The 27,480-nt window shown below is 47.3% G+C and overlaps 1 protein-coding gene across 1 annotated transcript in view; it reads right to left on the minus strand.

Moving 5' to 3' along the window:
- ttn.1 (titin, tandem duplicate 1) overlaps positions 1-27,480 on the minus strand; it is a 194,389-nt gene that overhangs the window by 65,998 nt on the left and 100,911 nt on the right. The window contains 46 exon segments of the mRNA XM_042494071.1: positions 15-311; positions 410-561; positions 1,707-1,869; positions 2,273-2,420; positions 2,514-2,665; positions 2,846-2,975; positions 3,188-3,369; positions 3,615-3,920; positions 4,431-4,860; positions 5,233-5,423; positions 5,589-5,718; positions 5,954-6,138; positions 6,222-6,521; positions 7,034-7,327; positions 7,804-8,088; positions 8,241-8,418; positions 9,541-9,659; positions 9,854-10,153; positions 11,060-11,362; positions 11,620-11,803; positions 11,888-12,084; positions 12,183-12,485; positions 13,262-13,561; positions 14,427-14,705; positions 14,788-15,096; positions 15,199-15,395; positions 15,568-15,673; positions 15,897-16,196; positions 16,523-16,822; positions 17,009-17,124; positions 17,223-17,409; positions 17,508-17,804; positions 18,300-18,587; positions 19,567-19,688; positions 19,773-19,950; positions 20,087-20,234; positions 21,545-21,696; positions 21,928-22,215; positions 22,359-22,473; positions 22,626-22,813; positions 22,902-23,204; positions 23,294-23,593; positions 23,667-23,936; positions 25,162-25,428; positions 25,522-25,646; positions 26,083-26,491. Of these exon segments, the coding sequence (XP_042350005.1) occupies positions 15-311; positions 410-561; positions 1,707-1,869; positions 2,273-2,420; positions 2,514-2,665; positions 2,846-2,975; positions 3,188-3,369; positions 3,615-3,920; positions 4,431-4,860; positions 5,233-5,423; positions 5,589-5,718; positions 5,954-6,138; positions 6,222-6,521; positions 7,034-7,327; positions 7,804-8,088; positions 8,241-8,418; positions 9,541-9,659; positions 9,854-10,153; positions 11,060-11,362; positions 11,620-11,803; positions 11,888-12,084; positions 12,183-12,485; positions 13,262-13,561; positions 14,427-14,705; positions 14,788-15,096; positions 15,199-15,395; positions 15,568-15,673; positions 15,897-16,196; positions 16,523-16,822; positions 17,009-17,124; positions 17,223-17,409; positions 17,508-17,804; positions 18,300-18,587; positions 19,567-19,688; positions 19,773-19,950; positions 20,087-20,234; positions 21,545-21,696; positions 21,928-22,215; positions 22,359-22,473; positions 22,626-22,813; positions 22,902-23,204; positions 23,294-23,593; positions 23,667-23,936; positions 25,162-25,428; positions 25,522-25,646; positions 26,083-26,491 (10,473 nt within the window).

Below are 27,480 nucleotides of genomic sequence, written 5' to 3' on the forward strand. Positions count from 1 at the left end.
GCGTTTGTTCGTACCGAGCACGTTGAGCCTCATCTCCTTGGACGCTTTGCCGAGGCTGTTGGAGGCCACCAGCGTGTAGAGGCCAGTGTCGGGGCGTTTGCCTTGCTGGATGAGCAGCGTGCAGCTGTCGTCCGACACAATCTTGTTGATGTGCTCGTCATACTGAACCTCCACCTTGGCGTCGGACTTGTGGGGCGGAGCCTTGTACCAGGTGAGCGTGGGAAAGGGACAGCCGCGGATCTTGGCCACGATGCTGATGTCAGTGCCCTGCTCGACCTCCATGAACTCCTTCAGCTCAATGGACGGAGCGCCTAATGCACAGAAAGAGGAGATTATGGCTCAGTTCAAAATGCGTTGCTTTTGTTTTCCATACTGAACCTTTCTTGAAATTAAGGGACGGCTTTCTCACAGATCTGGTCCTGGATGACGATGGGTCCAACCGTGGTGGAGGGTCGGCTTGGTCCGACCTCGTTGTGCGCCATCACTCTGAATTCGTACTCGTCTCCCTCCGTCAGGTCCTCCACTCTGAAGCTGGTGGTGTCCACATCTCTTCTGTTGCACCTGGAGACATAAAGGAGATAAACCTCAGAGCTGGAAATGTCTCAGACACGATGGATGAGGACAGAACGTCTCCTGAAAACAAGACCGACTCATTTCAACAGGAAAACAGAGCTCCTGTACCAGTTACTCACGTGATGTTTTGCTTATTAATTTATGTTCACACAGAGTCCGTCTGCAGGAGACAGACTGGTTCTGTTTCTGTCTACAAAATTAGTGATGAGTAAGGTAGATGATGCAAAATTTTGACCTGGTCTCAAATAGACACATGCTCAGTGTCAGGGTTCATACACACTTTACCAAAACATTTCCAGGACTTTTCCAGGACTTTGAGGCAAATGTTAAAGACCAAAAGTTCTCTGAAACGAGCATCAATGCTCCTTATTGGTTCCTTTTCACGCCTTCCAAACCTGCATGTTTTCTTTAAAAATCCCCAAAAGTGAGCCCATTTATCAGCAAGAAACTGGAAAACAGAAATTATTCTTGGATTTTCAAATTTCTGACGGTCCTTGAACAGTCTTTAAAAATGTTTTCATATTTTGGGCTTTTTCAATGCCTTTATTTGATAGGACAGATATAGCGTGAAAGGGGGAGAGAGAGAAGGGATGACATGCAGCAAAGGGCCGAACCCGGACTCGAACCCGCGGCCCCGGCGGGGACACAGCCGCTGTACATGGGGGGCTTGCTCTACCAACTGAGCCACCGGGCGCCCCATGTTTTGCTTTTTTTGCATGAGAATCTTTTGTAAAAGCATAAATCATATCTTGTTAACGATAAACTTTGAATGTTGTTACCTGATACTGACTTTTTAAGAAAGCATGCCTTCCACACCTGCAGGCACACAAAATTATTGTTGGATTTTCACATTTCTTACGGTCCTTGAACGCATCAAGTGTTGTTATGCAGGTTTGTGAAACAAAATTCCAGGACTTTTCCAAAACTTTCTGGGTAAATTTAGCTTTTCAAAACTTCTCCAGGCCTGGAAATTGCTATTTGCCAATTCCATGACTTTTCCAGGTATTCCATGACCATCTGAACCTTCTAGTCCTGATCCAAAGTGCCCAAATTCAGATCCAGCGCAGCTTGAGCGGATTATTGAATGTAACAGGGCTTCCCGCCAACAGGAGCTCAGCGTGTCGACCTCTCACCTCCTCCACGCCTCCTTTTGGCCACTGGCGTCCCAGCAGAGCAGGTCCACGCTGTAGTGGGTGATGGGCGAACCGCCGTTGTTCTTTGGAGCCTTCCAGGTCAGATTCACCGCGCGCTTCCTCACTGATGTGATCTTCAGCCTGGTGGGGGGGTCAGGAGGATCTGAGGATGCGACACATCAACATCAGATCACAGAGGAAACCATTCTTATTTTTAATAAATGTATATCCTGTCCTCTGAGGCGGGAGTTTGTCTGTTTGATTATTCACAGTAAATCTAATGAGGTGCGTCGTCCTGCGTGTCTGAAGATGAATTTTCTCTAAAATATGATCAGTCAGCTGACGGTCAGTTCATGAAGCCAAACAATGATGATGGACTGTGTGCAGAAATGGACCACCTGAATCTAAAGTTTGATCCAAAACTACAGAGGACTTGTCAGGGTTTGTTTGTCAGTGTTTTTAAAGCCTCCTAGTCCAGAAATAAAAAGTACAGAAATGTTTCGAGCTGAATAAAGTTGGCACATAAAAACTCAGCAGAACAGAGAGGATGATGAGAGGAACCGTACGGATCGGGTCTCTGGCTTTGACTCTCTCAATGGTCTCGATGAACGGACTGAAGCCGAAGCTGTTCTCAGCCCGGATGCGGAACAGGTAGTCCTGACCGTTGATCAGGTCTGGAACCACCAAAGACTGAGCAGCACAGGCCGGGTTGACCTGCAAGAATCAGATCAGGGTCAGTCAGTGGATCAGGGAGAAGCTGCAGGTCTCTGCAGTGATGCTGGCGGTGTTTTGGTTGGTTTTTTTTACCTTGGTCCAGGCTTTGCCGTCCACTGTCTTCTTGTCGATATAGTAGCTCTTCACTCTGTCGCCTCCGTCGCACGCCGGAGGTTTCCAGGTGAGGCGGCAGGTTCCTCTGGTCACGTCGCTGACCTTCAGGTCTCTGGGAGGTCCGGGCAGGTCTGTGGTCCACAGAAACCAGAAATCAGACACTAGAAGACTGCGAAGATGTCTTCATTTTTGTTTTAAAACAGTCATATTTTTAGATTTTTCCAATGATCACTCTGCATGACACACGAGTCTCTGAGTGCACTGTCAGGATGAGGCGATCATGTGATGCAAACAGTTGAATCTTTACGTACCAAGCACGTTGACGCGGACTTTAACCACCTTGTGTCCGGCGGGGCTCTCAGCGTTGAGGATGTATCGACCGCTGTGGTTCATTTTGCTGTCGGGGATCACGATGACGGAGGTGGTGTCGGTGGAGTGGATCTAAGAGGAAACACCAGCATGCTGTCAGAAACTCATTTATTTCAATTTTTAAAACCATTTTATGTCTGAAAGTTGTAGTTGACACTTTCTGTCCAGCTCCTAAACATTACTCAGCAGAATTCAGACCACAAGAGAAAAACTTGCTGCGGTATTTGAGCATCATATGTAGTTAAAAACACGGAAACAGTCAGAGAACGTGTGAGCACTCTGACCTCCGAGTCGATGGGCAGCGTGTGGAGGTCGTTCTTCTTCTCAGTCTCTGCGGTTCCGTCGAACGTCCAGGTAACCTTGGGGATGGGGCGTCCGCTGATGGTGGCGGAAATCCTGATTGGCGTTCCCGCTCTGCAGTTCAGCAGGTCCTGAGCACTCACGTCCAGATGCACAATCGGCTCGACTGAACAACAGACAAAACAACACGTTGTTCACGTCCAGGTTAAAAATCTGTCAGGATTCAGTCAGATCAGGATCTGATTTACTGACAACAAAGCTCTCCACAATTCAGATTTGTACTCTGAAGATTTCTGGGAATCAGAACTGTATACAAATCTGCAGTGAAAAGCATCAGCCTTTTCACATGATACCCAGCAGAGACGTCGCTGCGAGCGGCTCTGAACTCGAACCAACGAGTGTTTTTCTCACCCAGGATGTCCTGGACCAGGATGTCTCCCGTCTTGGCGGGCTCAGAGTTTCCAGCGGCATTGACGGCGTAGATCCTGAACCTGCACTTCTTGCCTTCCTTCAGGTCGGGGACAGTGATCTTGGTAGAGGGGTGGAGCTTGTCGGCAGGGTTCACCCTCCTCCAATCAGGAGAGCCCTCCTCATGGACCTCGATGATGTAACCCTTGATGGGGCTGCCGCCGTCTTTGTCCGGCGGGATCCAGGTGAGTGTGACGCTGTTCTTGGTCTTGTCTTTAACCTCGGGGGATCCAGGGGGGCTGGGGGGCGCTGAGAGACAGGCAGACGGGCCAAAGGTCAGTCTGAGTTAAACAGCCAGCTTTCACTTTAAGCATCGAGGTGAGCCGGACTCAAACAGAATCTGAATTTAAAAATTCTGCAAACTGTTGATCATATTTACTATTTATTTCACCTGATGAGTTCCTAAAGAGCAAATGCTTTTAAATAAAGTAAAAAACTTCCAACAGACTGACAAAGCTGCAGAGAGAAATGCTTTAAAGCTCTAAAACTGAGCAAAGCGGTTTGGTTTCTTGCAAAAATACTGGAAGAGGACAGTGAGCAACTTAAGAAGACATCATGCAAAAATTAGCAAGAAATTAGTCTTTAAAAAAGTTTTTTTACATTAAATTTTTTTTAAAAGTAATTATGAGCAACAACTGCACACCGCCTTTTACCCATGTTTTTGGAAGAAATCAGTTTGCTCAGGTTGCAGCTTGTAAAAGGTATCCAACCACAGCACAAAAATTGACACTGACCCAGGGGTCAGAGGGTAACACTCACCGCAGGGGTCGACAGCGTAGCGGCACTCTGTGGACTCGCTGGGCGGTCCGATTCCAGCAGCGTTGCAGGCTGCGACCCTGAACTGGTACTCGGTTCCTTCGATGAGTCTGAGCACTGTGTACTGCAGGCCCTTCACGGACGGCTTGGTGACTGGCGCACGGTTGACACGGCCCCAGTACACGGCGCCGCGCTCCCTCTTCTCCAGCCAGTAGCCCTGGATGTTGGAGCCGCCATTGTCCAGAGGAGGGTCCCAGGTCAGGGTCATGGTGGTTGCCGTGGCAGCGATGATCTTGGGGTTACGTGGCGGTCCAGGGAGGCCGAATGGATCCCGGAGCTGGACTTTCTCTGAGTCACAGCCGTCACTCACGCCGTATTTGTTCTCAGCTTTGATCCTGAACTGGTAGAGACCGTCCACGGTCAGTTTGTAGACCTGTGGGACAGAAACAGGGATCACTCATGACTCAGTCTGAGGCCTAAAAAACTGAATCACATATAAGATTAATAAACAGCAAAAATAGGCTTTTTTTTTTTCTTTTTTTTTTTTTAAATGTTCCTTAAAAATTTCAGGAGATTTTTAAAATAAATTTGCTTTGTGAAGGCCCATCTACAAAAAGTTCCACCATTAATCATCATGAGCAGAACCTGTGAAAACAGAATTATCAAGCCGTAAAATTTGAATGAATTGATTTTGATTGTGTATTAGAGTCCATGTGCTCCACGTTGAAGTCTGGCGTCTATAAAAATCACCTCCGGCGTCAAGTATTTTGTTTTGAATCATGACTGGATGGTGGCGCTGACTCACCCCGTATCTCCTGTCGATCAGGTTGATGGTCATAACCTCGAAGTCAGACTTCTTCTTGCTGGCGTCTCTACGCTCCACGATATAGTTGGTGATCTCACTGCCTCCGTTGTCCTCCGGCGCTGACCAGGTCAGGTAGCACGAGTCTGCCTTAATGTCCGAGACCACGACGTTCCTCGGGGGGAAAGGCCGGTCTGTGAATGCAGCAGTGGGTTAATGTGATGCTCGATAGGTAGAGAAAATTAAAAACGTTTACATATTTTAAATCTAATATTAATCTCACTAAGACTCATCTAAACGATGGAAACCAAACCTGACGTAGAGACTGACTGCTGCAGGATTTAGTTTTTTGTTCTCACCAAAGATCTCAACTCGGATGACGTGCTCAGCTTTGCCAAAGCAGTTTGTGGCCACAAGCCTGTAGTTGCCTTTGTCCTGCCTGATGGTCTCTGGGATGGCGATCTTCGTCCTTATGGTGGTCCGGTTCACCTGAAGAGGGCAGATTTATTGGTTTAAACGCACAGTTCAAAAACAAGGCAGCTCCAGTGAAACAAACTAACAGATCGAATCAAAAGACAAAAGAAGAAGAAGCAGCTCAGGAGAATCCTGGACCAGCTGAGTGGCAGAGGAGTCACCACGTCGCACCGTGACGTCTCTCAGTGACACAGACACAGTGGACACACAGAGGGAACTAAAGTCTGTGAACACATGAAGGAGCTCTGACCTCCTCCGTCTCCATCGTCATCCTGTCCTCCTCAGGAGGCTTCTCTAGCACCACGTCGTCCTTCATCCACTGCAGCGTCGGCAGAGGAAGTCCCCTCACCTCGGCAGGGATGTCAATGGCCGAGCCCTTCTTCACGTTGATGGCATTGCTCTTGAAGAACTTGAGGATTGTGATGACCGGAGCGACTGTGGACAGACAGACAGACAGTCAGTGTGCTGCTCTGAACCTGATCAGCCCGACACAAAGACTCTCAGAGACAGTGTCGTACTTTCATCATCCTGGATCTTGGCCGTGATAGGCTTCGAGGGATCTCCGTCGCCAACCTCGTTCACGGCTTTGACGCGGAACTCGTACTCCTGGTACTCCGACAGGTTCTCGATGGTTCCGCAGCACTTGGTGAAGATCTTGCGGTTTGCCACTTCAAACTCGGTGCCGTCGGACCTCATCTTCTCCACGTAGTAGCCTCTGATGGGGCTGCCACCGTCGGTGCGAGGTGGCTGCCAGGCCAGTGTGATGGTGGTCTTACTCCTGTCGGTGTAGTGCAGCTTCTCGGGAGCAGACGGAGTACCTGCAACAACATGGACCAGACCCGTTACACCCTGCAACTATTTCAGCAGAGCACTAAACCTTCAGCAGGCACAATTCTTCTACAGCACTGATACTCAACTGACAGCCCTGGGGACAAAACTGGCCCATGACAGGGTGCCGGGTGGCCCCTCAACCATTTTCTAATTGACAATGAAAATAAAGTTACTCACACTGTGAATTGTTTTTGTCCTTTTAGTGTCCATAAGGTGCGTCCGTAAAGTAGAGCCCCCACAACCCCCAACAGAGGACACAGCTAAGACCCTACAGCTAAGACCCTTAGAGCATTTCTAGACCCTAGAAATGCCCTAAAATCCAAAAAGTGTCCTAAAATCTGAGAAAAGTCCTAAAACTCTAGAAACGTGTATGGGGCCCCTGGCCTTCTGTCATTTTGCAGAAGTGGCCCCTCAGTAATGCCAGCTGAGTCTCTCTGATCTTTAGGTTTTCTCGGCTGTGTTTAGTCGTAAATGTGTCGGTCTCTTTCAGCAGATTCACCTTTGGGATCTTCGGCCAGGATCGGTCCGATGTCGGCCGGAGCGCCGTCGCCGTACTTGTTCCTGGCGATGACCCTGAAGTCGTACTCCTCTCCGGACAGCAGGCCCTGGACATCGTACTTGCAGGACGCCGTCTCGATGGGCTGCCGGAAGAGCTTCATCTTGGAGTCCTTCCTCAGCACCTCGTAACCGATGATGTCACTGCCGCCGTTGTCCACGGGGTCGGACCAGGTGAGCGTGATGTTCTTCTTGGTCACTGCCACCGTCTTCAGGTCCACCACCGGACCCGGAACGTCTGCGGAGACGCACAGAAATGTCAGCTACCAGGTCTTACCGTGGCCTCCTTTCAGCACCATCAGGTTTCTATTGACAGTGTGCTGCATCTCACATGACCCCAAAAACAGTTTGAAGACCAAAAAATAAAAATTAATTATTTTCAGTGTCCAACACAGAAATGTGTTCAGTTTGATGGTCAAAGAGTACAAGTCATAAGCAATCAACGTGCAGAACAGAAGAAAACGCTCAGAAATCACTGACTGAATGAAAAGTGTCCTGAAGGAGCAGAGACGTTTCTGGACGGATCATAACATGTCTCATCTCAGACTGAAACGCACATTTCAGTTTATTCAAGTTCTGATTTTTGTGCTGGACATTTTCTGAAAAATGCTGAATGTGTAATTAGACAATGACTCTTTTGTATATGTAAGACATAACATTTCAGAAAGTTCAAGTTAACATCTGCGACCTTTGACCCTGCCGTGTGACACTCACCCATGACCTCCACCTTGGTCTCAGCGGTCTTGGTGCCGCTGCTGTTGGTGCCTGTGACCTGGTACTTTCCGTGGTCGGCCCTCACCGCCTTCTTGATGGACAGTACCGTGTTCTTGCCCTCCGTCTCCACCACCATGTGCTCCTTGTCGATCTCGCCGCCGTCTTTGGCCCACTTGACCTCAGGCTGCGGGCGGCCCGTCACCACGGCAGGGAGCCTCAACAGCTCGCCAGCCTTGATGAAGACACCGTTCCTCACGGACGAGTCAAAGTCCACAGCGGGGGATTCTAGGGGACATGAGACGAGTCAGGACAGGAAGTACAAACGTGACACTTCCTGCGGCTGCTTCACTTCGACTGCAAACTGGGGCAACAAAGCAGCTGCGGGAACATCTCGACGGGCGTGGTCTGGTTGGCCACGCCCCTCCCTGCGTGCGTACCTTGCGGCTCTTTGACGGTGACGGGTTCGGTGACGCCGGGCGCTCCGGGGCCGGCGTCGTTGACGGCTAAGACTCTGATGTAATAGTCGGCGCCCTCGGTGAGGCCGGTCACCGTGTAGGTGAGCTCCTTACACCTGAACTCGGTGCTGCGCTTCCACTCCTTCTCACCACACAGAACCTGACGACACAAACACAAACGTTATTTATTCATTCTCACAAGACGCAGCGAGACGTCACACACCGGACATCCGTCTGTCACCCACAGATTTACCAGGAATCTTCCAGGACTTTTCCAGGACTTTGATTCAAACTTTAAAGACCAAATTTTCTCTGAAACGACCATCGATTCTCCTCATCTGTTCTTTTTCATGACTATATAACAGCTTTTTAAATATATATTATTTAAGAAATAATGAATTCAGAACAGGGTTATAATTGAATATTTAAATATAACTTAGGGACTGTTTGTCATTTATGAGAGGGGAAGGGTGGTGCATAAAGCGGGAAGCCTGCCAAATATTTTTTTCAGCCCTGGGGAGGGACTGATGTCTTTATTTTGGCTATAGAGGAGGGACATACAGCTTTAAATGGCTGGATTTTTAATTGAATTTCTGACTGATTTTTAAAGAAAACATTGAGTTTTGAAGGTAAGTTTTCTTTAAAAAATTTTGGCAATTGTTAAAAAAAAATTTTTAAAGAAATTTTTTGTCATCATAAAATGTTCTGACCATCTTTCATTTGTATTTTATTTTAAGGCTATTTTTTAAGAAAAAAAATTGTGAAAATGATTTTTTTTGTCGAAAAATTCTTGGCTTTTTAAAAAAATGTTTGGCTTTTTTAAAAGATAAAGTTTTGGTCTCTTTTTTTTCTACATCAAAAGATTTTTTAGCATTTTTCTTTACTTCTTTATTCTTCTGATTTTCTCTTCTCTGTCTTATTTCTTTTTTTGTCCAAAATTTCTGTTGATTTGAAGAAAAAAACTTTCTGCGATTGTTTTATCTTCAAACATTTTATACTTCATGGCATGTTTTCTCTAAAACATCAAGAATTACAACATTTATCACAGTCATAAAATGTAAAAACTGAAAATTATTGTTGGATTTTCACAATTCTGACAGTCCTTGACCAAACTATGTGTTATTATACAGGTTTGTGACAAAAATTCCATGACTTTTCCAAACTTTTTAGGATATATTTAGTTTTCCAAAACTTTTGTAGGCCTGGAAATTAGTATTAGCAAAATCCCATGACTGTTTCTCGGTTTTCCCCGTCTGTAGGAACCCCGAGGAACTGTCTGTACCTTCTCCACGTGGTATCCCAGGATGTCTCCGCCGCCGTTGTACAGAGGAGGCTTCCAGGCCACGATCACAGATTCTTTCCCGGTGTCTACTATCCACGGAGTGGGGGGGCCAGGGGGCACTGTGGGGGGGAGAGGGGTTTTAATGTTTGAGACCTGAATCCATCAGAATCAACTTCCTGTCTGTGTCTTTATATGATGAAACATTTGAAACAGTCACAGGGGTCAGAGGTCACACTGAGCCTCGGTGAAGAGGTCTGAGCTGTGAACTGGCTGGCTGTCTCCTGCCGAGCTGCGATTGGACGGAAGGACTTACTGATGGCGTCCATGGTGATGATGCGGTCAGTGGGCTCACTAAAGGGCCCGGGACCAGCCAGGTTCTCGGCGCACACCCTGAAGATGTAGGTGAGTCCCTCCATGAGCCCCGTGATCTTGACGTCCAGCGAGTTGAGGAGGACTCGGTTGACTCGGGTCCAGTGTTTGCTGTTGACCTCCTTCCTCTCGATCCAGTAGCCCAGGATCGGGCTGCCGTTGTCCTTCGGCTCATGCCACGAGATGTGGGCGCTGCCCGCCGTCACTTCGTGGACTCGCGGCGTGTTGGGAGCGTCTGGAGGATCTGAGGAGGGAGGGGGGAGAGCAGAGGGGGTGACTTCAAACTGTTTTTACACAAGACACAGAATCTACATGATACTACAGGTCTACGCTCTCCATATTCAGGAGGTTATGGAAATCTGCAAATCCTAGGATGGCGAAGGAAAGCCCGCCCCTCTGTCCCTCTGATTGGCTGGTCCTCACTGCCTGCGGTGGTCAGATTGGTTCGGTTTAAGCCAATCAGAGGCAGAGGAAGGCGGGCCCTCCCTTCACTATGCTTCAGTTTCAGGATTCACACACATTTCAACAATAAATTTGCAGGACTTTTCCAAGACTTTAAGGCAGAATTTAAAGACCGTACATTCTTCTTGAAATCTTAGGAATTTGAGAGATTTTTTGTGAGATTTACAGTAAACACACTTTGTTTACTTATTATTATTTTATTTTTTTAAACTATTTTATTTTATTTATTTTTGGGTAATTTCTCAAAAAAAGTTTTTTTTTTCTAAATCACCCTTCCCAACCCTAACCCCCAATTTTTATGGATAAGATTTTGACTTAAAAAAAAAAAAAAACACCAGAAATGACCTTGGTTTTCACAGTCAGAAACTGTAAAAGCAGAAATTATTGTTGGTTTTTCAAATTTCCATTGGACCTTGAACATATCATGTTATTTTTAGGGTATATTTAGTTTTTCCAAAACTCTTCCAGGCCAATGGGGTGCTATTTTAAAATTCCATGACTTTTTTTTTATTTTTTTTTTTTTTTTTTACATTTTTTGTGTTCGTACAAATTTTCAAATTCTTGTCCTGCATATCAATTATTGATGAAAAATAGTAAAACATTTTTGAAAATGGGCAGGAGGCTCTGAGTGGAGCAGCGTTTGGACTTTAATGTTAGTTAAAATAATTAGTTCTGTGCCTTTACTCACCGAACTGGTTCTTGGCGACCACGGGTTCGGAGATGCAGGGCGGCCCGCAGCCGAACTTGTTCTCGGCGGTGACCCTGAAGATGTACTCCTTCCCCTCGATGAGTTTGGTGATGGGGCACGTGGTGCCCTTCAGCGAGGACGCCACAGTGATCCAGCCGATCTCCTCGTTCTTGTTGTCCTTCTTCTCCAGGATGTAGTTCAGGATCTCGCTGCCGCCATCGTCCTCGGGAGGCTCCCAGTTACAGACCAGTGACGTGTTACGGATCTCGTCAAAGGTGAAGTTGATGGGAGCACCAGGTTTGTCTGCAGCAGAACAGAACTGGGTCAACGAGGAGTCTCAGGGGGACCGAAGACACTGAGACTCAACAAACCAAACACATTCAAACACCAGCTCTCTCACTCATTCTCTCAGTTCAGCCTCTGTAAGAATTTATACCGTCAAACTTCAGTTAACAGCCATGGTAAATAACGACTAACTAAAACCTCAGTGAGGACCGTGACAAGGTCATGTGACCTGCAGGTTCAGGTACCAGGATGAAATAAATGAACTTGAGTCTTACCGAGGACATTGACCACGCAGGTGGCGGAGGCGACGCCGTGAGTGTTCTCCACCTGGATGGTGAACTCGCCATGGTCGACTCTGATGGCGTCGCGGATCATCAGCGCAGACTGACCCCTTTTGGTCTGATCCAGACCCAGACGCTCCCTCATCGGAGTCACAAACTCCTCCACGGGTTCAGGAACCTAAAGAAACAAAATGTTTTATTGAGTCCTTAAAGACTTGCAGAGAGACATGAAGACATGCGTCAGGTCTGTGAGGACTCGGACCCTGGCCTTGGTCTTTTTCTTCCTGACGAAGGGGATGATCTTCTTGGTGGGCTCTTTGGTGACGTCCTCGTTGTTCCTCATCCAGGTGACTTTGGGATATGGAGAGCCGGAGATGTAGGCGTCGATGCGGATCTCGTCACCCTTCTTGATGCACAGACCGGACTGCACGCGGGCGTGGAGGGTGACCTTCGGTTTTTCTGGGAATGGAAGAAGAGTCGTGAGATGTGGGCGGTTCTTACTGAAAACGTTTTCCTTGGTTCACTGACTGATTCTGAGTTTTTGTGTTTTTGCATACCGACGGGGTCTGCAGCCTTGATGAGCTGTGTGCTGCGGGATGGCTCGCTGACACCAGCGGCGTTCTCAGCTCGGACCCTGAACTGGTATTCAGTGTCCTCCTTCAAGCCGGTCACCACGTAGGAGAAGCCGGGCACCAGGCTTGGGGTGACCCTCTCGTAGCGGTCTCCATCCTTCTCCATCCTCTCCACGATGTAGCCCTGGATGGGACAGCCGCCGTCGCTGTCCGGAGCCCTCCAGGTCACCGTGATGGACTTGGACGTTGGGTCGACGGCCTCCACAGCAATTGGTGGGTCGGGTTTCTCTGCGGAGGCAAAATAAAACCAGAAAGTAAATAACTGATCTGTTTCCATAGAGACCACCACGTTTAACATCATCCGTGACTACATGAACCACGTTTCATCTCATTTTGGTTCTGTGAACCCCCAACTGCACAACACCCCCGCAGGCAGCCACCCCTCACCTCCAGGTTACAGGTCATTAAATGTTAAGTAAGAAGTAAATTCAGAGAATGTAACCAGTTATACAAAAGAAGAAGACTATAGCACTGATGCTCAGCTTACAGTCCCGGGGCCAAATCTGGCCCCTGATAGGGCCCCTGGTGCCCCCCCAACAATTTTCTAATTGACATTAAAATTAAAGTGATTGACAATGGTAATAGTTTTTGTCCTTTTAGTATCCATAAGGTGCCAGAGTGCGTAAAACAGCATCAAAATAGAGCCCCCACATCGCCTGGCAGAGGGTCTAGCTAAGACCGAAATGTCCTAAAATCCTAGAAATGTCTGAAAATCCGAGAAATGTCCAAAAATCCAAAAATTTTCCTAAAATCGTAAAAACATCCTAAAATAATAGAGATGTCCTAAAATCTGAAAAATGTCCTGCAATCCTAGAAATGTCCTACAATCCTAGAAATGTTGTAAATCCTAGAAGCATGTATGGGGCGGCTGTGACTGGCCCCTGGCCCCTGGCCTCATGTCATTTTGTGGCTCTCAGTTAAAGCCGGTTGAGTGTCCCTGGGCTAGAGGCTGGGAACCTGACGGGCGAGAGAGGGACCCTGTGATGTCAGAGAGTAGGACTCACGTTTGACCTCCTCGATGATGACCGGGCTGCGCAGCTCCAGGTATTCTCCGGCGCCGACCTTGTTGACAGCCTTCACTCTGAAGTAGTACTCGCAGTTGATGTAGAGGTCTTTGATGGTGCAGGTCAGGACGTTCTCTCCCGACATGACGGGCATGTAGGTCTTCTTGGAGGCCTCGCGGCGCTCCAGGGTGTAGCTGACGATAGGCGTGCCGCCATCGTCCTCGGGGGCCTCCCAGCTTATCTTGCAGGAGTTCTTGGTGACGTCGCTGGAGGTGATGTTCTTACACTGACCGGGGAGTCCTGCAGGGTTCAGGAGGGAAGCAACGAGTCAGACGATGGATCCTGCAGGTCCACTCTTCCACAAAAGGTGAGATCGGGAGAATTTGCAAATTTGCAAATCCTAGGATAGTGAAGGAATGGCCCACCCTGCTCTTGCTGTGATTGGCTGGTACTCGTTGCCTTCATTGGTTGGAATGGTTCGAGTTAGTGTAAGAATGTCAGGCAAGCCAATCAGAGGCAGAGTAAGCTGCCATTCTAACGTTATCTCGTTTTTTTCCAATGACTTCACTATCCTAGGATTTTTTTAGAAGTTTTTTTTTCTTCTCTCTGGAAATTTTTTTTTTTAAAGTTTTCCAGAGTAAAGATATTCTTAAATGACAACTGATGCTCCTTTTTGTTTTTTTTATTTTTATATTTTAAAAGAAAAAAATAGGATATTTTTTTTTTTTGTCTTTTTCTTGGCCATTGTTTTTTCTTTGAAATATTTTCTCAATTTTAGATTTTTTTCTGTAAAAATCTTTGACGGTTTTCTTTACTTACATTTTTTTAAAATGATGTTTAAAGAATAAAAAAAAATGCATTTTTCTTTAAAAAAATTGGGGGATCTTTAAAGATTCTTTCCTTGCCTTTAAAAAGTCACCATAAATAACAATATTTATAACAGCCAGAATCTGTAATCATTGGATGTTTAAATTTCTGATGGTCTTTGAACACCTCACGCATTATTATGCAGGTTAGTGAAACAAAATTGGGATTTGCAATTTCATGCCCACACAGCAATAATTTATCAAAAATACTAAAACTTTACCCTTTATAAAATCAACATTTGAACTGCTTTAGTTCAATGACATATAAACAGAGAACAGTGACATGAAGGACATCCTACCAATGACTTTGACGTTGACCGTCCCAGTGGCTTTTCCCAGAGTGTTCTCCAGGGTGATGGCGTAGGCGCCGGCGTCAGCACGTTTGCACTTGAGCAGCTCCAGGTGAGCGCTGTTCATCTCCACCGTCATTGAGAGCCGGTCATCGGCCTTGCACTCCACCGTGTCCTTCTGCCAAACCATCTTGGGTGTGGGGATCGCCCTGTAGGGGATTTTCAGGTGCAGCTTCTCGCCTTCAACCACGACCACGTCCTTTGCCTCCAAATCCATGGTAGGAGCGCCTTGAAAACAGAGGACAGGATTGTTATTATCAGTGTTTTACACTTCTTTCTATTCTTAAATTTAGTTTTGGTCAATGCTTACAGTCGGGGTCCTTGGTGAAGACCTTATCTGAGACCTCGGAGGGATCGCTGACACCAACAGAGTTGATGGCGCGGACCCTGATGACATACTTTTTCTCTGGTTTGATTCCGTCGTCAATCCTGAATTTGAGCTCCTTGATGGGTCTGGTGTTGACTCTGAGCCATTTCAGCTCCGGACGGGCCTCGGCCACCTCCACGTGGTAGCCAGTGATCGGGCAGCCACCATCTTTGGCCGGAGGCTTCCAGGTGACGTTGATGTGCTCCCTGCTGGCGTCGGGGATCTTCACCTCCTGGGGAGGAGATGGAGCGCCTAGAGAAAAGAGAATGTTAGAGTTTATATCTGAAAATGAATTTCATCTGCAAAGGGACACAAGAAACACATATCTGCGTTTGAGCATTTGATGTCTCTTACTGGTTGCATCCTCCACAGTGAGGATCTCGGTGGGTTCGCTGGGATCTCCGACTCCGGCCTCATTTTCGGCTCTGACCTGGAACTGTACCTCAGAGCCTTCGTCCACCTCCGTCACCTTGAACTGAGTCTGTCTGTCTGGAGTCTTGCAGCATTTCAGCCAGCGAGTTCCCACCTTCTCCTTCTTCTCAATCACGTACCTGCCAGGTCAAAGGTCTTTAGTCACATTTGGCATCACCAACAGTGCAAAAGGAAAACCAGATCCTTTATAGAGTTGTTACTGTGCAAGAGGAACATTCGAACTTCCCAAAGCATGATCTCATACTATTTATTGTTGCCTGACAGCAGTCTAGCAGCCGTTTGAAGTCTTACTTGGTTATGGGTCTTCCACCGTTGCTCTTGGGAGCTTCCCATTTCAGCTCCACATGTCTCCTGGTGACCTCCACCACTGTCAGGGCATAAGGAGGTCCAGGAGTGGCTGCAGAGAACGTGACAAACATTAATAATGTCACCAGATTGTCAGACAGCTAACAAAGTGTAATAATTACCAGATTTGTTGATACGTCGCTGAGAACAAAGATCTTTAAACTGTTTACGAACACACTGAGACGATTCTGTTTGAGCTAAACTTGCTGCTCAAGTTAAACCTTTTCTAAAACACAGACAAGAACCCATGATGCTGATAACTGCTGAGAACTTACTGAAAGTGTCTTTGGCAAGCACGGCATCCTCCAGCTCGCAGAACTCACTCGTGCCCACGGCATTCTCGGCGGCGACACGGAACACGTACAACGAGCCTTCGTTCAGAGGCGTCACCGTGTACTTGAGGTCCTTGACGGTGGTGTCCATGGTCTGCCAGGCCTTCCGCCTCACATCCCTCTTCTCCACCACATAGTTGGTGATGGGTGAGCCTCCGTCGCTGTTGGGCAGCTGCCACTTCAAGTCGGCGTTGATCTTGGTGATGTTGGCCACCTCGAGCCACTGAGGAGGAGATGGAGGATCTGTTGAAGGGAGGAGAGGACGGAGGTGAATGAGAAGCAGACTTTATTTCACATAGAGCTTGGTTTTGGTCTTTAACTCCTTGCAAAACTTTTTTTTCTGATCCTCTGTAGCTGGATTGTCCTGTTGAGTCATAGTTAGCTTTCACAACCAGGAGGCAAGTGAACAAGTACTGTCCCAGGAGGATAATATGTGGTCGCACATTTGTGTCCCCCTAAAAAACTTTCAAGGGGAAAAAGATGCTTTGGAGTTTTCTCAAAGACTCTAATCCTTCCAGAAACAGCCTGTTTTTCTGTGGACCCCCTGACCACCCTGGAGCTGGACTTACAGAGTCTCTCCTTGCAGACCACAGGGTCGCTGGGGTCGCTGGGCTCGCTCTCGCCAGCCTTGTTGACAGCTTTGACCCGGAACGAGTACTCCTGCTTCTCAATCAGGCCCTTCAGCTGGTGCTCAGTCTGAGGAACGTCTTCCGCGATGCGGATCCATTCCTCGCTTCCCGTCTTCTGGAACTCAATGATGTAACCTTCAATCTTTGCCCCGCCATCGTGCTCCGGCCTGTTCCACGCCAGCAGGGCCGTGGTCTTACCGATGTCCCTGATGACAGGTTTACCAGGAGCCCATGGAGGATCTGAGGAAGAGTGAGACGTCATTATAATCTCATTCAGTCTCAATCCCATTACTTGACTTTTAACTCATGATGAAAGTAATTAAAGTGTAATCTTTACAACAACCTTTAGAAAAAAAGTCATCAATACATTGATCACATCAGTTATTGCTTGAAACAGAGTGGAGTTAAAGCCCGGATGTGACATACCGATGGGATCCTTGATGAGGATGGGATCGGTTTCTGCACTTGGTTTTCCAGGTCCGGCCAGATTCTCAGCCAGAACTCTGAAGCGGTACTTCTTCTTTGTTGGGAGTCCCTTCACCCTGCAGACACACCAACACCATTCGGTTAGGAAAAAAAAAATTCAACGTATGTTCTTTATAAACAAGCGTCTTCCACTTGGTTGGCTGGGATTGTTTACCTGAAGGTAGTTTCTGTGATGGGCAGTTTATTGCATCTGATCCACTTGTCGGTCTCTGGATCGAACTTCTCGATCCAGTATCCGGTGATGGGACTGCCGCCGTCCTCATCGGGCTCAAACCAGGTCAGAGTCACGGCATCTTTGGCGATCTCGGAGGGAGTGACTCTGGTTGGAGGACCAGGAGGGTCTGAAACAGTCGAAGTTATGTGATTGTTATATTTCACCAGGTGCATCAGGTCTTCAAAAGGAAACATTTCTGATGGACAGTTTTGTAAATAAACGCACCGAAAGAATACTTTGCGACAATTGGAACATGCTCCGCAGGTTCCCCGATGCCGTACTGATTCTCAGCGCTGATCCTGAAGATGTATTCCTTCAGAGCAGTGAGCTTGCAGGCCTTGAAAGTGGTGTGTTTGATTGTGGCTGACAGCTTCACCCACTCCTCTTTGTCCGTCTGCCGACTCTCCACGATGTAGTTGGTGATGGGCGAGCCGCCGTCGTCACGCGGAGGGTTCCACGCCAGGAAGCAGGACTCGTTGGTGATCTCGGAGATGTCAAAGGCGGCCGGAGGGCCGGGTTTATCTGATGAGAAGGAGGTTAAACATTACATCCAGGGTAATAATGTTGCAGGAAGGAAATCAAACTAATTCGCTCAGGTTTTTAAAGGCTTAAATAACTTGTGAAAGGTGTATGAATGCTGCACAAATTAAATGATGTGGAAATCCAGGTTTCAAAGGGTTAAACATCGTCTCCGAGCTTTAGCCCTTTTGTAGACCCGAATTTATCGGCCTGATGTTAGACCATATTTTAAAATAATCATTAAATAATTGAAAACCTGTAAATAATTAACAAAAGTATATCATCTCCCATGTTTACATTCTGAACGTTTTTTACACTTTTAATCAAATGCACAGACTCTGCTCGAAGTCAACTAAACTTTCACTTTTCAACCTTGAATAACTAAAATCTGAACGTCCAAAGACAAACACACATTTAACACACATTTAGAAAAATGTCAACGTTCAGCCGGTCAGTGGGGTGAGTCAGGTTTCACAGATAGTAAACAATCATCTGTACCGAGAATGTTGACGTCGACGGTGGCAGTGGCGCGTCCGCAGGCGTTGACGGCCTCGATGATATATGTGGCGGTGTCTCCTCTGGTTGTCTTGTCGATGGACAGCTTGGAGTGTCCCGGTTGGGTGTCAATGGTGATGCGGTCATCGGGCCGCAGCACCAGGTCGGCCTTGGTCCACTTTATCCGGGGGTCGGGCTTTCCTGTGATGTCGGCCGGGAGCTCGATCTTGGTGCCGGCTCTGGTGGTCAGACCGGCCAGCAGCTTCACATCCAGCTGGATCTCTGGAGGCTCTGTGGGAACGATTGACAAAAAAAGATTCAGAGATAACAAAATGTGAAGAAGAGATCTGCTGAAGATGTAGATACTGCTAGTTATCTGCTCCAGATCCCATCACTTTTGAGATCCATCTCCGCCGAATGTTTCTGCTCCAAACAAAGTATGTGTTGGATTACACGGCAATAAGAAATCTGTTCTGTTGGCTTATTTTACTGTTTTTCTTAAGTTATTGTGTGAAAATATGGGTAAACGCATACACAACATACATAAAGTGGATTTAAGAGACCACAGCAGTAGACTGTTTGTCCGGTCAGGACGACTGAAATCTGGTTGAATTACAGATTTTTATGGTGATGTTCAGGGCAAAAAGCTAATTATCACCACCAAATATATAAAACTGTTTTCAGTTCAGAGGATCGCAGAAGTTTAATTTTTAACATCAGGATGTAGAAACTACTTTAAAGCAGATGTGAATTTCGGTCTGTGGTGTCAATCTGTGGAGTTCTTCAGAGAACGATTTAAAGGTTAATATCAACATGTTTCAGTTCAAAAATATGTATGAGGAGAAAATAATGAGAGAATATGAAGTTGGCAGGTGATGTTTTTTGATTGATGGAGAGTTTCTGTGTCTGATTTTTGTTTTTCTCAGTTTTCTGTGAGTACGGCTGAGTACTGATTTGCTGAGTAACTGACGGCAGACGGACCATCTGTTTCTATGTGCTGAGTCATTTTTCAGAAAGGAGCTGGTAAAACCAGATTTTCTCCTCCCTGCCCCTTTTCGTTCACGGACTGTAATGTAGCAAATAACCTGTGGTTTGATTTTAAACCGTCTATTTGCATCAGCTGAATAAAGTGAGCGTCATATGAACATGATTCAGGCCCCCAGCAGCTCTGTTTCCTGTCCTGCTGACACACTGTGGTGTTGTTTCTGCTCCTGATCCGGCTCTGGTTTCAGGGGGATCAGGTGTGCCGGAGCTCTGGCAGCGGTCCTACCTCTGGCGTCGACGGCCTGGATCTCATCAGTGGCCCTGCAGGGCCGGCTGGCCCCCAGCTTGTTGAAAGCTCGGACTCTGTAGGCGTACCACTGGCCCTCGATCAGGCCGGTCACCTGGAACCTGAGAGCACAAAAAACCCAAGAGTCAGACAAGTACGGGACGCCACTCATGGCCGGCAAAAAGGACGCCACTGTGCAGTCTTACTTCAGCTCAGGGACGGGGTCGCCGCAGGGCTCCCACTTGTCAGTGCCGCGCTGACACTTGTCCACCACGTAGCCTTTGAGCGGGGCCCCGCCGTCGTACTTGGGAGGTTCCCAGGACAGGAAGATGGTCTTTGCGCTCTTATCACGCCACTTGAGGTTCTCCGGAGGGTCGGGTACCGCTGAGGAGGAAGAGGACATCATACAGATCATATATTTGTGAACCTGCAGGAAACACGTTCCCTGGTTTTTCGCTCAGCTCTCAGAAAGTCGACTTCAGTCTGAATTCACGTCGGACTGAAAGGGATGAGCACTCACTGGCCGGAGAGGAGACGTTGACAGGCTCGTCGATGTACGCCGGCTCTCCGGGACCGCACTTGTTGCAGGCGGCGACACTGAACAGATACTCCTTCCCTTCAATCACGTCGGTGACGGTGTGCTCCAGGTCCAGGATGCCGGTGGCCACCTGTAAAACCAGCATGAATTAACAAAATATTTCTGCCTGAAACAGAAAAGTGTTTCAGCTCGACACTAAAACAGCTGCTGCTCATGGAGCTTTAAAATCTTCTTCGGTCTTTTTTTTCATATTTTTTTGTTGTTCTTTTGTGGGAAACAGCTGTGCAGGTGCTTTACTGGACTGTTGAGTTGTTTGAGAATTTTACCCCCAACAGCCAAAGAACATGTCTCACCATCTACAGCTCATTTTCTACCACACATCACTCCTTAGTAACTAATAAACTGCTTTATTTTATATTGTTTTTTATTTATTTAATCTTTATCTAACCAGGTGGATCCCATTATGATTATTAATCTCTTTTTCAGGGAGACCTGGCCGGCCGAGACAGTCAGCAGTGAAAAAATAAAGGGCTCTATCTCATGCTCGGCGCTTGGCACTTGGCGCACGGGGCGCAATGCGCAGTGCAAGTGTCATTGCTGGTGTCAGACCGGCGCAGTTGTCATTTTCACAGCTGGCACCCACGTCCTTTAAAGTAAATGTAATTGCGCCCATCTGTGCCCCCCTGGGTGTGTCGGTCTTTCAGTGAGGTGTGGTCAGGTGCACTTGGGTGGATTACTATTTTGAGGCAGCAGAAAGTGAATGCGCCATTGACCAAATAAAAACTGAAGCTGAAGTCAGCGGTGCAGTTTGTTTCATGCTATTTAAAGGGCAGATTATTCAGATAGCAAGATGCACCTGCATGCGGTTTAGATGTTTGGATCAGTCAGGTGGAACATCACAATACAGAACTCAAAGTCCCAGCATTCTTCGCAGCGTGTTGTGTGTTGCACAACATTAATGTGCATCATAGATGTATGTTGGACATAAATGAGGACACATTACAAGACGCAGGAAGACGTGAGGCTGAACTGTGTGTGCCGATGCCAGTTAACCCAAATATGCAGGCAGCAACACGCACACTGAGAGATCAGCTGGCTCCTCCCCTTCCTGCTTCACCTCTGCTGCTTTGGGTGGATATCTGCTGCTTCAGCAGATTATCTGCTCATGCGCCTTCAGCTCGCACACAGAACATCTCTCACATCTGTAATTCGCCAAATCTGTTGTCGGCAGTACTGACTCTATTCAGATCATCAGATCATCTCCAGCAGTTTTATTTCTCTGCAGCATCACACTTTTATCTTGCTGAAGCCTTTTTCATCTGCCTGCACGTCATCTGTGGACTTGACCGTGTGTTGTGGCTAAACTCAGTTTAAAAAATCTGAAAAGATGATCCAAAGACTCAGTCAAAGACCAGCTCACAGGTGAACTCTCAGGTGTACCTTGGCCCAAGTCTTGCGGGACACCTCCCTCTTCTCGATCTGGTAGTGGGTGACTGGACTTCCTCCGTCGTGCTCGGGTGCCTCCCACATCAGGTGCACGTGGTGACGGGTGACTTCGGCCACCTTGAAGTCCTTGGGAGCACTGGGTGCCGCTGGGAGATGAAAGAGGGAAAAAGATAAATTAAAAATCTGCAGTCCCAGCATGTACTGGGCGCAGCGTCGATATCACCTGAAGAAACTGTTTGTCAAACACAAAAGTTTAGAGCTTACAGGTTTGTCTGTTACAAAACAAGTCTGTTTTTCAATCAGATAAACTCACCGGAGTGTTTAATGTCAAATTATTATAAAAGAAATATTTCATATTCAAGAGAAACTGTCGTTACCGATGACGTTGACTTCGATCTCTCCGGAGACGGACGACACGTCGTTCTCCAGCTGAAGCGTGTAGGTGCCTTTGTCCGGGCGGACGCTCGGTGTGACCGTCAGCTCTGTAAAGGTCGGCTTAGTCACCATGGTGACACGCTCGTCAGCGGTGGACAGCTCCTTCTCTCCAAAGGTCCACTTGGCGTGGGGGGTCGGGTATCCGGTGATGGGGACTCTGATGGTGAGTGGATGAGGGACGATGACCTCCAGACCGTTCCTGAAAGCACTCAGGTCAAAGGTCGGACCGACTGTCAAGACAAAAAAAAACAAAAGCGACCTGATTTTAGCTTCTTGTAGCATTTTATATCTTTGGACAGAATCTAAAATAATGATTCAAACAACAACAGAGTCAGATTTTAGGCTCTTGTTGATTCTGTTGTTCATCTCGTACTGTGAGGGTCGTCGGCGAGCAGCGGTCCAAGCTGCTCGGCAGGATCGGAGACGCCAGCGGCGTTCTCAGCACAAACTCTGTAGAGGTATTTCTGTCCAGGTTTCAGACCAGACACCTGCAGAGAGAAACAAAACAATAAAAATGGATCAAAGTCTTATGAAAAGTGTATCTTCTTTTTGAAATGATGCCCTAAAAAATGCGTGAATAAAGAGTTGAGAAGAAGAAAAAGACGATAAACAGAGGGAGGGTAAGGTGTGCGCTCAGTACCCGGTAAGAGAGGTCGGGACACAGTCTGGCATTGCAGCGGAGCCACTTGTCGGTTCCTTCGTCACATTTCTGGATGATGTACCCGGTGATCATGCTGCCGCCGTTATTGGCGGGCGTCTCCCAGGTCAGCGTGACGGCCGTCTTGATTTGGTCGCTGAAGTTGAGGTTGAGAGGTGGGCTCGGCCTCTCTGCAGCCACAACACAAAATAACTTTAGATCTGATGTTTTTGTTTTTCAGGTGTGAGAACAGGCAAACATTGGACAGTTTTCTCTCACCAATGGGATCCATGATCTTGACGGGTGCGGTGGCGGCACTGGGCCTGCCGATGCCGGCCTTGTTCTCCGCCCGCACCCTGAAGATGTACTCCTTGTTCTCCACTACGTCGTTCAGCGTAGCCGAGCGGTCATTGGCGCCACAGACCATGGCAGCCTCCCACTTCACCGAGGTCCTGTCGCGGAGCTCGATCACGTAGGCAGTGATCTCGGAGCCGCCATCGTTCAGCGGAGGCTCCCAGGAGACGGTGGCACCGAACCTGTTCACCGTGCCAACAGCGACGTTCTCCGGAGCGTCAGGAACGTCTGAAGGGAGAAAAACAAACAATCTGATTCAACTGAAGAGCGGAAATACGGTGTTTGAATGTGAGCGGCCATCTTTGGACAGTACTTACCAAACTTGTTCTTGGCCTGGACGGCGTCCTCAGTGGCGACACTGGGCCCGCTGCCGACTCTGTTCCTAGCGCAGACTCTGAACAGGTAGAAAGAGTCCTTCTGGAGGCCGCTGACGCAGTACTCTGGAGTATCAGCGCGGTCTGTGGCCAGTGTCCAGGTCTTACGCTTCACGTCGCGTCTCTCCACCACGTAGGCGATGATTTTGCTGCCGCCATCACTCTCGGGCTCCTCCCAGGCCAAACTGACCTCACCATCGGCAGTGTCAACCACCCGCAGGTTCTTGACAGGTCCCGGGACGTCTGGAAACAACCAACACTTAAAAAATACTGTGACATCCACAGGCACACCTGGAGTACAAAATCACAGACTCACCGATGACGTCCAGGTTGATGAAGGCCTCTGCCTGGCCGTGCTTGTTCTGGATCACCACCCGGTAGCGGCCCTGGTCCTCCTTGCTGGGGCTCTTCAGCCTGAACTCGGTCCTGTCGGTGGAGGTGTCGATGTTCTGGACGGGCAGACTGGCGCCCTCGAAGAACCACTCGGCGTCCGCGCGAGGGTAGGCGTCATAGGGTACGCTCATGATGAAGGGCTTACCGGCATCCGTTACCAGATTCTGGTCGGTGGTTTTGATCTTTGGAACAGCTGCAGGGGAGATTTTATTTCATTGTTTAGTGACCTGATGATCAGCCTGTAAAGGTTTCTGCATCCTATTTTCTGACAGTGACTTTAAATTAACTTTTTTTAAAATCAGTTTCTGCCTCTGATTTTTAAGATTTCCAGATTCTTTAGAAAACTGAAAGTCCCCTCAGAAAAAGAGTAACGTTCTTGAAAGGAGAAAATGTATGGTCTATTTGAACATGACTCAGGGGGTAAGGGGCTCCAGAAAAGGGAATTTTAATGCATATCTTTGTGAGCATAATTGATCAGTTTGATGACTGATCATTCACTGTCTCATCACTGTATCCTGCATGCTCGGGTCGGCTGGGTGTCTTTAAAACTTCTTCATCGGTGTTCTCTTACTTACAGAGCTGTTCTTCGCCTGCTGTCAGCATATTTATGTGTCTACATTCGGAAAACTAACTGAAAATGGCTGCTCTCCATCCACAGAGCTGGTTCCTATTTTCAGTAAAGGGTTCGTACGGAGTTTAAAGAGACCTCGTGTGCAGCTCTGAATCTGTGGAGTCTTCTGCAGGAAGACTTAAAGCTGCACTCTGTGGTTCCTCAAGGCTGTTTAAGGGGTTCCGGCTGCTGCAGGACTTTTGGATGGGGGCGATCACACCGAAATGCATCAGGCCAGTCAAGAACGCTCCAAAAATGTCTTGGAAGCACATCTGGAAAAACAGCTGGGAGCGCCTGTAGCCGGCCAAAAGTGACACAGATGAGCAGAGTGACTCCGCTCTGAAACCCTAATCCACATAAAAGTTGAAAATATATCAACTTTTATGTGTGCCCCAAAACTGCCAAAAAAACATGCTGTGCAGCTGCAGCACGAGCGGAGCGGCCCACAGGTCGCTGTGGCAGAGGGACACTATGGATTTGCTGGTGATGCTTTTGCAGCGATCGACCCCCATGTCCTCTTCTACAGGCCGACGTCAGGGTGGATCTGAGCCGATCTTTTCATTTTTCTTGTTTTTATGGTTCAGTTATTTACTTTTTCTAACTTCCTTGTGGAAAGTTTATTTTGTGTTCTTTTTGTGTTTTAAATTGTTTGTTTTGAAATTGTAGATTTTGATTTTGTCGTTTTTCTCCATGTTTTCTGTCTATAACTTCTGTCACTCTTGAAAGGAGATTTCTTACCTCAACAGGTTTTTTTCTGGTTAAATAAAAGCTAACATGCTGACCAGAAGCCGTCTGAGTGTGGACTGACCTGCCAGCTCCAGCTTGGCCCTGGCATCCTTGTCTTTGGCCACGATCCTGTACTCTCCCTGATCTCGGGGTCTGATCTCACAGACCTGCAGCCTGTGGACTTTTCCCTCGCTGATCATCTGGTATTTGTCTCCCTGGACGATGATCATGTTGTTCCTCATCCACTTCACCTCCACTCTGTCCTTGTTCAGCTCCACCTCGAAAACCACATCTGAGCCCGGAGGTTCGAAGGCGTCCTGAGGAGGTCTAACAATCTCCACTGGCGTCTCTGCAGGATGGATGGACAGACGGACACACGTGAGGATTCAAAGGACAATTAATCCCCTGAGAAGAGAAGGAGACGGAGGTTTGAAGAGTTTACCTTCAACAAAGAGCCTGGCTCTGGTCCTCCTCTCGTCCACGCCGCAGGCATATTCACATTCATCATCCGGTCTGCACACCTTGACGATCAGTCTGCACATCTTCCCTTCTTTTTCCATGTGATACCTGCGACAACACGAGACAAACATGTCAGAGGCAAAGCTTCACTGTATCGGAATCCCCAGCCAGGTTCCCATTAACCATCAAACTGCACAAGCTGGAATTGTAAATATAAAATGGAAACGTCAGTTTAAAAAAACCCTCCAATTTATTGCAAAAAAAGTTTTTCCTCTGAAATCGTGGACTACATCTCCCAGAAATCCCTCATGCGTGGCTGCTCCCACGTATAAGGGGCTCACCTTTCAGTCAGCTACATGTTCAGATTTATCAACATTTACTAAATATCTCTTAAGTTTTGTGCAAATCTGTGATGGAAACCTGCTTTGTGTCAGAATTTGGAAAACTGCTATCTGAACATTTTTACTTGAAACCCCAGAGACATTTCAGAGGACAAGTGGATTGTGTCCTCTGCGGGATCTACTGTCCCTTCAGAGCGGCGTACCTCGGTCCCTCTCTGATCTCTCGTCCGTTTCTGTACCACTTCACAGCGGCTTTCTCTTTGCTCAGCTTGCACGTGAACTCAGCGTCCTCGAACTCGGTGATGGTCTGGTCCTTGAGCTGCGCCGTGAAGTCGGTTGGCGCTTCACTGATTATCAGCTCGGCCGCGCACTTGTCATCTCCGACCACGGCGGTGTACTCGCCCTCGTCATCCATCACGCAGTCCTTGATGGTCAGTGTGTGCTTCAGGCCGTCAGCTCTGTAGACGATGCGTTTGCTGAGCGTCACCTCCTGCCCGGCCTTCATCCACCTCACCGTCACCTCAGGCCGGTTCACCTTACAGACGAAGCTGATGGTCTTCTTCTCTTGGGTCTCGATGTCCTCGATGGGCTCCAAGAACCTCAGCTTCTCCTCTGCGGAGGCGCAGAGCAGACACAAACCAGAGTGTTACGTTCATCACCAACATGACAGAAATACTCCAGAATGACCACCGTTTAAGTCTGTGTGACACCGTTAAACCACGGCAGTAAAAAACACCTCAGATGTGAATGTTTTTGTAAAGAAGCAACAAATCCTAAAACACGGACGCTTCAGAAGCAGCAGATCCTCACTTAAGTTTCTTCTTTTCTGCTCCTCAGTTATCATGCTGAGTGATGGTGTGACGTCACACTGAAACCGACCTTTGACCTTTTGGATACATCACTTCATCATTTTATCCTGTTGAATTTTTTGTGCAATTTGTCATAATTATGTATGTATGCATGTATGTATGTATGCATGTATGTATGTATGCACGTATGTATGTATGTATGCATGTATGTATGTATGCACGTATGTATGTATGTATGTATGTATGTATGTATGCACGTATGTATGTATGTATGCATGTATGTATGTATGCACGTATGTATGTATGTATGCATGTATGCATGTATGTATGTATGTATGTATGTATACACGTATGTATGCATGTATGTATACACGTATGTATGTATGTATGCATGTATGTATACACGTATGTATGCATGTATGTATACACGTATGTATGTATGTATGTATGCATGTATGTATGTATGTACGTATGCATGTATGTATGTACGTATGCATGTATGTATGCATGTATGTATGTATGTATGCATGCATGTATGTATGTATGTATGTATGTATGTATGTATGCATGTATGTATGTATGCATGTATGTATGTATGTATGCATGCATGTATGTATGTATGAATGTTTGTATGTATGTATGTATGTATGTATGCATGTATGCACATATGTATGCATGTATGCATGTATGTATGTATGTATGCGTATGAGTGCTTGAGCTATGACCAAACATGAGGAAACTCCACAGTGACCTTTAACCACCAAAATCTACTCAGTTCATCATCGAGTCCAA

This window comes from Plectropomus leopardus, chromosome 10 (genome assembly GCF_008729295.1).
Source record: "Plectropomus leopardus isolate mb chromosome 10, YSFRI_Pleo_2.0, whole genome shotgun sequence".
Taxonomy (NCBI): domain Eukaryota; kingdom Metazoa; phylum Chordata; class Actinopteri; order Perciformes; family Serranidae; genus Plectropomus; species Plectropomus leopardus.